Here is a 12236-nt window from a genome sequence, read left to right as displayed (position 1 = left end):
TATATATATATATATATATATAATATATATATTATCTGTCCCGGCACTTCCTATCACGCTGATTCTGGCCAGTATCATCCTTTATTCTTCTTCCTGGTAAGCTGGATGTGTTTAGTACGTACTTCAGTTAGTTGTTGATGACATCTCAACTTTGCTCCGGTCGGCTGTCGGAACATGATTGCAAGACTGTTGTAAGTTGATTTTCATCCTGTAATTTGCATTTGTATTATAATATATAAAAAAGGTGCCACCCTGTTTGTTCGATTGGTTAGCCTTTCCTATGGTAAAAGAATGATTTCTTCGACTACGAAACCGAAATATGAAGTATTTGACAGACAAATCAAGGTGAAAGGATTATTTTTCAGTAAAAACGTCTCTTTTGTGAATGAAATTTGACAACAGGGGTAAAATCCAAATGTCACACATCAGTACGCCGTGTGGTCTCCATGTGCATTCAACCCATCAATGCATCTCCTGCACTTAGCGTGCACACGTCGTCCTACAAAATGCTGTTTCAGGCATTGGTGAGGGCTTGCTGCAGCTGTTAAATGGTTCTGGAACCGCAATTCACATTACGAGCAACACGCCATTTAAGCCTGTCTCACAGATGCTCAGTTGGGTTCAAATCTGGAAAAAGAGCAGGCCGAGTATCCATTACAGCGACAGCATTCTGGGGTTTCTTAGATTTAATTCCGAGTGGAGTGCCCGATGCGCGGGCGCATTATTCTGTTGGAATGTCATGAGTCGATCATTTTGTTGAAGAAATGGCAGATAGTGCTCATGTGGGCTCCTGTACCTTTTTATATTCCCATCGTGGCGTTCAAATCGGAATTGAGATTTATCCGAGAAGGGGAAGGTGTCCCACTACACTTGGCCTATCGGCGGTGTAGCTGTAACCAGCAACCATTTCATTGATAAATTAATCAACCATGCCTGAAGGTGTCATGGTCGTAAACGCAGTCTGTGTGTTGGCATCCTAACTATAATCTTGAATTCTTTCAGTCTACAATGAACAGTAGGCTGGCAGACGAGTAAAAATCCAGGAAATTTTATTGCGGTTTGAGCAGCTGTCCTTAAACGATTTCTCATATTATGCACTATCCTGAAATTATCGGTCCAGGGCTGGCATTATTACCCCTGGACAACCAGTTCTGGGTCGGTCGTTACAATAGGACAAACCACAATGTAGATCTACTGTTCCCCTCAGTAAACTGATAGTCCATCTACTGACATTGATTGTCGCAACAGCAGCCAAGGAGCTTACCTTGACAGCAGCGCTGAGCACACCAATGGCTTAGTTTTTTATCTTGAATTAAAGGTACTATTTATTTATTTTATTTTATTTTTTGTTGCTTTGTTTGTTGTTGGGTTTTTTGGGACAATGATCAATTAATGTTGATGAGATTTTAATTAAACATAGACCTAGTCTTTATAAATAACAAAATATATGGAAGAAATTTACTCTGTGGTCGGGGACAAAATCCAAGTTTTCTGTTTTTCACACCCGTGGTTTCAACACTAATTGAAACAACAAAATTTTATTTTTTATAACATCACCTACTTTTCAGAGTACTTAGTACTACTCACGTGAAAGGTATCGCGTACAGACTCAAAAGACGAGATTTTATACACAATCCAAAAGTGGTATCTTTCTCTAGATCACAAGCATATTTCACAATAAAATACATTTTATGTTTTCAACTCTTCTTTCAACAACAAAATTGCCAGACCGATAAAGTTAGACAAAGTCGCCTTATGCTGTGTTCAAAAGCTGTTCATTATTGTCACTTCGACAATGATTATAGCGTGGTGAAAAATATTTAATAATAAATTTTGTTTTAGAGGGTTGTTTTTGTTTTGTTTGTTTTTATGTGTGTGGGGGTTTTTTGGTTGGGGGAGGGCTGGGATTGTTGGGTTGTGTGTGTGTGTGTGTGTGTGTGTGTGTGTGTGTGTGTGTGTGTGTGTGTGTGTGTGCGTGTGTTTGCTTGTATGTTTGTTTGTTTGTTTTTGGAGGGATTGCTTGTATGTTTGTTTTTGTTTGTTTGTTTAATAGATCAGATTCTTTTTTACTTCTCGTACATAATATTTTGCCTGAGTGCAGCTGTTATTCAATGCAAAATCCTACCCAAACGACATCGTCAGGCTAAAAGTGTGTGAACACGTTAAAGAATTAAAACGAGTAACAGCTTGGGTCTTTCTCAAAGGACTCCATATTTGTTTGGCGATTATGTTGTGTCGCGGAAAGGCCTCAGATTTTATTAAAGAATATTGTTAGCTCTCAAACCATATGGGGGGGGGGTGTAACTCTCGAGTTTGTCGGGTGCCAGTTATGCACTATTTTCTGTCCGTTGAAAGAATGACGAGTTTCCTCCGTACTCGCCAGTCTTCTGTCAAGCTTCTATTTCTAATCAATCAGTTTTTAAAGTTACTGGATGGTTTAAAAAACGCACAGATTTCCCAGTGAGAAGTGGGTTGTTGGGTTGTTGTTTTTATTGACCCATGTACGCTAATTGTAATAGTGGGGCGCACTACTCGAACTAACACAAAAGGTGTGACGGATTATCATGACTCTGAAAGGAACAATTACATTGTTGATATCAAAGTAGCTTCATATGCTATGTGTTTGTTTTAGTTTTAGTTTTATTTTGCTTTGTTTTCCTTTGTTTTATATTCTAATTGAAGGCGGGTTGCTACTGTGCCGGAACTTTAGGGTAGATTTTTAGTTGTTAAAATATGTTTTCCTTGCACGTGAGGCGTTTTTCTGGAGGGGGGGGGGGGGTTGTGTATGTGAGCATGTATTCTTTTTTTCTGAAGTTGATTTGTATAGGGTGTCTAAAGAAAAGAGGACCCACTTAAATGGGAATAACTCGGTCATTAGTGCACTATAAATTTTAGGAAAAACTTCGAACAAATAAAATTCAAGGAGGGGGGAATCAAGTTTGGGAATATGAAAAGAATCCTTCAAAGCCTTCGTGAAATACCTTCTTTTTTTAAATTTCAACCAAATTTGAGTAAAAAGCAGAATTCCACATTTTTGAAAACGTTCAGCTACAGGGGCGTGATCGACCCGTTCTGGTTTCAAGACCAGGACGATAACACCACACAGTCACACCAGATGCATAACTATATCTCACCGTGCTGAGACCGTTTTGGGGTAATTTGGGGAGGAGAAAGTGATAATATGCTATAGAGGCCGGGTTCCAGTGGGATGGGGCTACACCCTATATTATGTCTAGAGCGGTCCTTATGGTTGCAAGAAAGGGTTGGGGAACACCTTATAAGCCGAACGCTTACAAAATATGAATGGTCATTAAATTATTCTTTGGGGTTACTTTAACAGAGTCTACGGAAACATGCAACAAGCGACTGAACAGCTGAAATTAAATGTTGAATAGAACGTCTTAAGAATCAACCCCAAAACATGCCATGGGGTTTTTCGAACTTTCCAGTTCCGTATTTGAGCTTGTAGGGTCAACCCTTGGAGATTTGAATAATCATCACCTCCCTGGGTTTATTTGGCAATGTAATTGTTTGCATAATTTTGTTTTGTAAATGGTGACTATTTGGAAAAGATCAGTATGGTTAATTATTAAGAAGTTCCTAAGTTTTGCGTTTCACTCAATTTTGGATGAAATTGTAAAAAAAATAATAATAATTTCTCTCGAACACGGTGCTTGATTTGTTTTATCTTGACAAGTTTAATGTCCCCTAGTGGAATTTCCTTTCTCCAAGGTTTCATCGAAATTGTTCTAAAGATAACCAAGTCATTGCCCTTTAAATGGGTCCTCTTTTTTAAACACCCGGCATTTAGAGTCTTGTATGTTTTGTTTGGGGGTTTTTCTCCTTGGGGGAGGGAGGGGGCAACTCAATTTTGTTTCGTTGTTTGCCCTCTCCAATAGCCATAAAGATAGGATTAGGTATGATAAAACAATATGTGACAGGATAGCCATATACTTAATCGTTTCTTCTTTTTTTTTTTTTCAATAGTGTCCTTTCCCAGCTTTTGTGACACAGAAGTATTGAATATTTATACATAGCAACATACCAGCATGAATATTATTGTCACATTCTATCTCTCTGTCTCTCTTCTCTCTGTCTCTCTTCTCTCTGTCTTTCTCTCACTCTCTTTATCTCTCTCTTTTTCTTTCATTCTCTCCCTCTCCCCATCTCTCTCTCTCCTCATCGTTCTCTCCCCATCTCTCTCTCTCTCTCTCTCTAATTCTCTCTCTCTCTCTCTCTCTCTGCACGTGCTCAAAATAAATGCTATTGGTAGATTATCCCGAGACCACGTTTCACGTTCCGTCTGCAACTTTTTCTTCAGATGACCTGCACACATGCACAGTTCCCCAACTGATGTGAAACGAGTGGAAAGCAACTATTGTTCAACATCTGCACGTACATCTGGCTGTACCATGGGCGGGCATCAGACATGCACTACAGCTTTGGGTTGGTGCTTTTGTGTTTGTTTTATTTTTGTTTTCTGATTTCGGTATCGGGGTGAGAGGAAGGAGGGAGGGGGGGGGTGAGTAGTAGGCCAAAAATCGTGTTAACCTTAATTCTCCTTGTAAATATTTAATCGCTTTTTTATGAACATTTTCAATTTATTATCAAAGTTTTCTGCCCACCCAAGTCATTTTGCGGTCAAGAGTGATCTGTTTAATATTTGGGTATCCTTATACTCACGTGCAGAACTGGTATAAATCCCGAGACGGGGTGGTTTGGGCGGAAAATATCAGGGTCGATCCAGGCCATGTGGGAAATTTCGTCCCCGAAAAATGACGGAGATACTGATCGTGGCTCTTGGGAGTACAGTTGTAGAACTAACATTCTTTTTTTTTCTTTTTGCAAACACAGCAAAGATTAGTCAGCAGGTTCAGTACAGAATTCATAATAGGTAATATGGGGTGTGGAGGGGGGTACGATGTATATTTTATATATCAGTCGAGTTTAGGGCGACTCAATACTTCATTTATTGTTTAAGAACTTGTTCTTATACAAAGCGTTGTCTGTCTACTGCACGATGTAGCCTCCAACAATGACCTTCACGTTATTTTATCCCCTGTTCTCCGTATCCAGGTCGTTCCCTTTCGATTTCTGATGTCATCTTGCTTAGCACCTTCGTTCTGGTCGTTTTCTGAATCGTTTTTCTGTTCTTGGTCTCCATTCAGTGCACTTTCCTGTCCATCTGTTATCTTTAATTCTACCTTTGTGACCAGCCCATTTCCGTTTTTGTTGGACTACAAATTTAAGGATATCTGCCGCTTCTATTTTCTTTCAAATTTGTGTGTGCTTTATTTGATATTTTATTGTTATACAGCACCTTCCTTTTCACTGCTCTTTGTGTTTTCCTTAATTTCTTTATGCTATTTCTGGTTATTGGTCAGGTTCAGCACTCACAGCTTATCACTGGGACAAGGTACTGATTAAAAACTTCTCCATGTTAGAGATGCCGGTAGTTTTTAATTTTTAAAAATATCATTTACCTATATCTTTTTAATCAGCTCGTATCCGTATGTTTCATTGTTCTCTCCTCCATACTTATTGTTTAGCCCAGGTATTTATATTCTGTCACTGTTTCAATGTTCTTGTTCTCTATAGCAACCGTTTTATCGTTAGTTTAGTTCTTGATGCATCTGGTTTTGTCTTTGTGGATTTTTAAGGCCCACTGTGTTGCTCACTTTGTTTATGACGTTGAGGTTCATTTCTGTTTGTTTTCAGTCCAAAGTGTCACATCATCAGTAAATCCGAGAACCTCTAGGCTTTCTCCATGTATTGAATTTCCTTAACTGAGCGATGCTGTTTTGAATATTTCTTTGATTGCTGCTGTGAATTTTAAGAATCTGTGGCTACCAAACAATTGGCCTTGTGGCTGCTGAACTGACTGTTCTGTCCGTGGAGTGCAGGGTTTATTGTCTATAGCCTGAATAACGTCTAATTCATTATTTTTTGTTACTTAAAGTGTACATTCATATCTATGTTCCATTCCAAAGCGACATTTTACATGGTCTTTCTTGCTTTTTTCCCCAGTTTTGTGCTTTATGACCTGTGGTCACATGACGATGAGCAAGCCCGTGGGTAGTACACGAAGTAGTGACCAACTGTTTCCAAACAACATCGAATCTTTTGCTTTTCAACATCAATCAGCTACTTCAGCTTCACAACTTTCACAAAATTACCGCAGACTTTCGCCTGGAAGAGATACTCGAGTAACAGACAGTGAGAAAGTAAGAAGGTATGCCTGGAGACGTTTGAATAGACCCATTACACGGGACCTTACAGCTGCCCAATCCAATACGCACGCCTTACTCTTCCCAAAATCTCCTCGACAAGTTAGAAAACACCCAGAGAACGTCCAGCGTAGCTTTCCTACTTCGTCAGATAAGAATATACGAGAATCGTATCGTAAATCTGACGTTGTTGGTCATAAGAATAAAACTGGAGCTAGTAGGCCAGCTCAGTTTGGACAGTTTGAGAGAGGTGTGAGGTGGCATGGATCACATCACGGAGACAGAAAAATGCTACATATTTTGAATGACAGTGAAACTCTGTGTTGCGTTTACTCGGATTCGGGCCATGCACCTCTGTCGTCTGAACTTAGACAAAGGGATAAATCTGACCTGCTCGTTAAAAACGTTAAAAACGTCTCTTCTAAACAATCTTATAGGGACTACACGAAAGCAGGGAACAAAAATGCATGGCTCGGTGCATTCCAATACAAAAGAAAACATCTACGCCTCAAAAGAAACCTCGAAACTCTTGAATTTCAGACAGCAACGTTCCAAAGCGGGCAAGGTTTCAGCTCCATAACTGACACTCATCTTGGTGAAACTAACAAGAAAGGAAAAGTATATATAAGTAAAGTGCGTGATAAAAAAGGGAAAAGACTCGGTAAAGTGTCGAGAAGACATCGCAGGTCCGAGTCAAGCATTCCTCTATTGAACAATAACGACGTGTCCGTGACTGATGAAGCGGAAATTCAAGATTCGTTTGCGCATGAGCCAGAGGAAGGGGACCCCGATATTGATCAGCCGTTCCCCGACATGACGTCAGACCATTCCCCAGGCATGCACCTTCATGATGGTGTCGATGCCGATCCATCAGACCCATCCGATCCATCCGACTACAGCGAACAAGACACTCCATCCAACAACCTGCCGCTCACTGATAACTATGGGTCTCATCTCACTGCAGGGGTTGGCCAACCTATCGGTTCTAACCACCCCCACGACACAGATGGCGCGGTTGACATATATAGTGGGGAGAACCTGCCTTATATTCCTGCGTTCGGTGACAACAACACAGCGGCGGCAGAAGGTGAGCAGAATTATCCTGGCACCATCAACACGGGTGACGGGGTTATCACAGCTGACACTGGGGATGAGAATAAACATAGAATTAACTCATCAGAGTCCGATAGCGTTCTTCCTGACCGCAGTGAATCGGGTATGTCTTCTGACTACGAAATCATCACTCCAACCTCTTCGTTTCCATTTACAAATTCGATAGCAGTCAGTGAAACATTACTTCCCTCTGCTTTTGACATCCAGGATTCATCGACGTCATTGATGCCAGTAAGCATTATTGATACGTTTACTGAGAGTCTCCCCGATTCAACATTCAGTGGTAGTACTCAAAGAGCAGTTTCCTCTTCTGACAGTGGAGACATCCTCCACGCATCAGCAGACCCAGATGTTCAACACAGTGTGTCTCCGGTTCTGACAGATCTCATAACAACACGCAGTCTCCCTGGAACTCACGACCTCACTCTGGATGCTTCATTGTCTGTGGGATTAAGCGTTTACCCAACCTCATCAGATTTATTCGATTTGTCGGAGCAATCTGACATGGATACATCGTCCTCAATACTGACAACTACCCCTTCTCTTCCCTTCGTATATTCTGTTACCGTTTCAACATCGCAGTATGAGCCGTCTTTCCTTCCCTCGTCTGTTTCTCGTGTACATGAAACTGAACCTACAGCAATGACTTCTGTTACACAAGATGGCTTACCACCGCCGTTTACAGGGACAACGAAGAGTGATGTAAAGATTGAAGACAGCGACAGCAGCGAAACCAATGACTCTGAATCGACACCCACAACTCAATCGGGTTCCTCGACGAGGAACAGAGTTGACCTTGAATCTCAACCTTCTCAGAGCTCAACCCAGCCTACACTCAACCAAGCCACTTTGCCCACATCGTTACTCGAGGAAGAAGAGATATTCAATGCCACAGATGACGGTGGTGGGGGACTTATTATGAGTCCGAATCTCCAAAGTTCAAACAACGCCCCACCTCTTCCAACGCGAAGACCTGCAACGACTTCAACGTCGGAGCTATCAAATAATTTTACTGGAAACGCCCTCCCAGACGAGCGTTCAGATAGACCGTACACAGAGGAAGAGACGGACGTCACAGTCCCTGCAGTATTCGGTGACGTGTCAGAACTAGATGATGGGGATTCTCCTTCGGGGAACTCACAGGATGGGGCTGGGGAGACAGCGGACGAAGAAGAGGAGACTGGCCCGGCTGTTGCCCCTGACATCAGTGATAAAACATCAACACAAAGCATGACAACAGGTTAGAGCTCTATTAAGAGCTGTTTTTGTATATCTGTATTGAGACGTTTTAGCACAGTTTAACCAAATCATGCTAAATCTACCTTTCATAAATAGCTTCTCTCCAAAGTAGATTTCTGATGTCACTTTGAACTTCTGTGCGTGGTTCTTATCGTTAATATTATTTTCTGTTTGCTTGTCTGGTACAAAAAGGTTATAAGTTGAACTTCTATTTTTAACCTCTTTGGTGTGGTATGGTATGGTGTGGGATTACCGCCCCTTTCAACTCAGTACAGTCATCTGGAAGGCAGCTTTGCTTATTCATTGTTTGTTCAAAAGTGAGTGTCAGCTTTCGAACATTTTCCTATTATCTGTAAACAGAGAAGTAAGCAATTCATTGCGATAAAATATAACCGTAGTTTTGATTTTAACCTACTAACCAATCGTTGCTGACAGCGTTGAATGAAAGTCAAAGATAACCTGGCATGACTATTAAAAAAGGTTAAAGGGAAATGTTCATATTATGTAATTAATTTAGCTTCTCTATCACAATATTTGACATACTTTTACTGATTCCGATGCCATAGAATAAATATCAAATCAACAGCTTTAATGACTTTCAGATTGCAGTTTGTTGACTTCCTCTCTAAAATTGTAGCTTATTGTATTTTGCATTGTAAAGTATTGTTTTTCTTACTCAATTTGTAGCTTATCGGCGGTTTCCCTCAAATTGTAGCTTACTGGCTTTCTTACTCAAATTGTAACTTATATGCCTTCTCACACAGATATTAGCTTTCTGGCTTACTTACTCAAAGTCTCATTTATTGACCTTCTTGCTTCAATTGTAACATATTTGATAGTCTCCATAAAATAGTAGATTATTGACATTCTCAATCGAACAGCTCCAGGAGAGCCTCAAGTCCCTGTCGATGACCAGAGCCGGATGGGTGAACAAGGGGGTAGCAGTCTCCGCACCACTAAGGCTCCAACACCAGCTACTCCGGACATACCTATTTCCTTCGTGGAGCTCAAGCTGAGTATGTCCTGGCCGGACTTCTGCGACAGCGAGGTCAACATCTGGGAGGAGTTGCTGGAGATCGTGAATGACCAAGGTGGACAGAGAGACGTCACAGTTGACCAGGTTATTTGGATTATTCTTTTTTTGTCTCTTATTCATTGCTGAATTTAAAAAGTGGGGCTGAGTTAATTACACTATAAAGTACAAATAAGTCATTTCGAATTTGAGCGTTTGGTTCAATGAGAAGAGTTAACAAAAATTAGAAAAGACAGGCACAAAACCAGGAGGCTACTCTTACGATATCGTAAATTAATAACATTATATGCAGTTGAACACAAGTATTCAAATACCCTCTTGCACCATAAATCATAAAAGGGACTGTACCTCCTCCTACGTGCGTTGGCTTTACCATGCACTCCCAGACCATCGTACCCTTCTAACACAACAGGTGGGGTGGGATGAGGCAATAACCTATTTTTGACAGTTTTGCCTTTTAATCTTTCCATGAGAGTTCCTGACTTTTAAGATAGCATACTTTTAACATGATATTGACATCTTAAGGACTTCGAGGGGAGCTGTAAAAGACTTCTAGGAAACAGGTAACACCCAGTGCACAATGCAGAACGTTTCGTCAAGTCCCATTTTGATATGTTTTTTTTGTTTGAAAACACAAAACCGCCCCCTTTTTCCCTCCCTGGGGGGGGGGGGGGGGGGGGGGGCTAACGCTATCATTTTGAGCACAATGTTATCAAATCCTCCGAAATCAAATGTTTAATATTCGAAGTCTTGATCGAGTTTAGTTTTATGAAATCGTAGCCAACGGCCATCAGAAGGATGCTCTGAATTGCAGGGTCGTAGTCTTCGCGTGGAATGTGATGGGCTTAATGAAATTCCGGGTCAAATTTTATGAAACAGAGCAGAGGTCAATTCGATACAGTGCGCAATGGCCCCAACTCGATCCGAACTGGTCAAGCCATAATATGATAAATAAACATCCGTTTTAACTGTTAGAAGTTGATCGACTCACATCCTCAAAGATTTCAAAGATAATTTCTAATTTTGGAAGTCTCATATGATCTGCGGCATCCGTTAGGAGCTAGGCTCTCCCATATGAAATATTAATGCTTAAGTCCTTCAAAGACATATTCAGGGTATTTTGTTTTTTGGTGCACCTACGTTACACTTCCCTGGGAATAGCTCAGAATATAATACTGACTTTTGATTTCTGAATTGAGACATTCATACATGGCCTGCCCAGGGAAGCTAAGTCCTTTTGAGCTTAGAAAGCAGACTCTCGATATTTACTGGGCAAACCAAATGTTGTTAAGATGCATTATGTTCTTCCCAGGTTACCGCTTATGTTTTACTTCCTTCATTCGTCCAGATTCAGATGCTAAACAGACAGGAGGAAGAGTGCGTGCGTGTGGACATAATCGAAAGTGAAGAGATTTTTGTCCGGATGTACCTGACAAACAAGAGCCACCACTATGACAGAGGACTCACCATTGTTTGTGCCCAGGTTCTAGAGGCTGGGCCACAGCTTGGAGAAACATCCATTATTAGGAACAAGGTAGACTGGTGTAAATATGGGATATTTGTTCGTATTAAAAACGAATCTTTCTTGTCCACATTTTACTGGACTTAATGGTTATAGATTAGTACACTATGTAACGTGGAGACTGCTAACAGAAAGAAACTTAATCAACGAAGTGAAACAAAAAGTGTGCAGAAATTCTTAAAGTCAGTACTTTTAATAATTTTACCCAAAAAAAACTTGATCTCTGTTTTATAATTTTTAAACAAAATTGCAAACTATTATCTGCATTGGAAACACAATGTGTATTGTCCATATCTACGCCCATTTTGGGGCATTTAGAGCTGATTATTCTTTTTTTTCATGAAATATAATTTAATTGTTGATTCACATTATAATGTTATAGTAACATACATAAGATAAATAAGCCGGTGTTTGCAATTTACCTTTGCTAGGTTTTGTCCATTTTAACCATTCCTTTTGAAATTTGTGCACGTTAGAACCTGTTGGACCTTCTGATTGTATATTGTTTCTTATTCCCTATGCCCCAATTTCCAACCCTGAAAGAATACTTCTTGATTATTGATTTTTGGTATAGGGAGTTTCCAAAGCTTTCCGATGCCGGTTATTTATATCGTAGATAAACGTTAAAAACGTCATCAGTTAAGTAACCGAACATCGTAATTATTTCTGTTCATAAAGAACGTGAAAAAAAACCGGTGCATTTTGTTCATGGACAGGTGTTGACCTCCACTCTTTTAAAGCTACACTTTTCCTGATCTGTTTTCGGGTTGTTGTTTTTTCCAACCCTGTGGCTGTCATCATGTCGGCCCGTTGCAACATTCTCAACCGTCACAGTCAACTCCACTACCACCACCATCAACAGCAATAAAAATAACAACGTTATCATCATCAAAAATAATAACATCATTATCAACAACAACAACAACAACAACAACAACAACAACAACAACAGTAACAATAGTAATAACAACAGTAGCAGCAGCAGCAATAACAACAACAACAACAACAACAACAACAGTAACAATAGTAATAACAACAGTAGCAGCAGCAGCAATAACAACAACAACAACAACAACAACAACAGTAACAATAGTAATAACAA

General features: G+C 40.3%; 1 protein-coding gene across 1 annotated transcript in view; it reads left to right on the top strand.

The window, feature by feature from the left end:
• Nucleotides 1-12236, top strand: part of LOC101849687 (receptor-type tyrosine-protein phosphatase zeta) — a gene marked incomplete in the record, with an annotated part of 37468 nt that overhangs the window by 9598 nt on the left and 15634 nt on the right. Inside the window, 5 exon segments of the mRNA XM_013081443.2 lie at nucleotides 4322-4446; nucleotides 6028-6393; nucleotides 6544-8580; nucleotides 9461-9699; nucleotides 10961-11146. Coding sequence (XP_012936897.1) covers nucleotides 4335-4446; nucleotides 6028-6393; nucleotides 6544-8580; nucleotides 9461-9699; nucleotides 10961-11146 — 2940 coding nt within the window.

Source organism: Aplysia californica, unplaced genomic scaffold (assembly GCF_000002075.1).
Source record: "Aplysia californica isolate F4 #8 unplaced genomic scaffold, AplCal3.0 scaffold00130, whole genome shotgun sequence".
Taxonomy (NCBI): Eukaryota; Metazoa; Mollusca; class Gastropoda; order Aplysiida; family Aplysiidae; genus Aplysia; species Aplysia californica.
The sequence above is the reverse complement of the archived record's forward strand: the minus strand, read 5'-3'. Positions and strand labels throughout refer to the sequence as shown.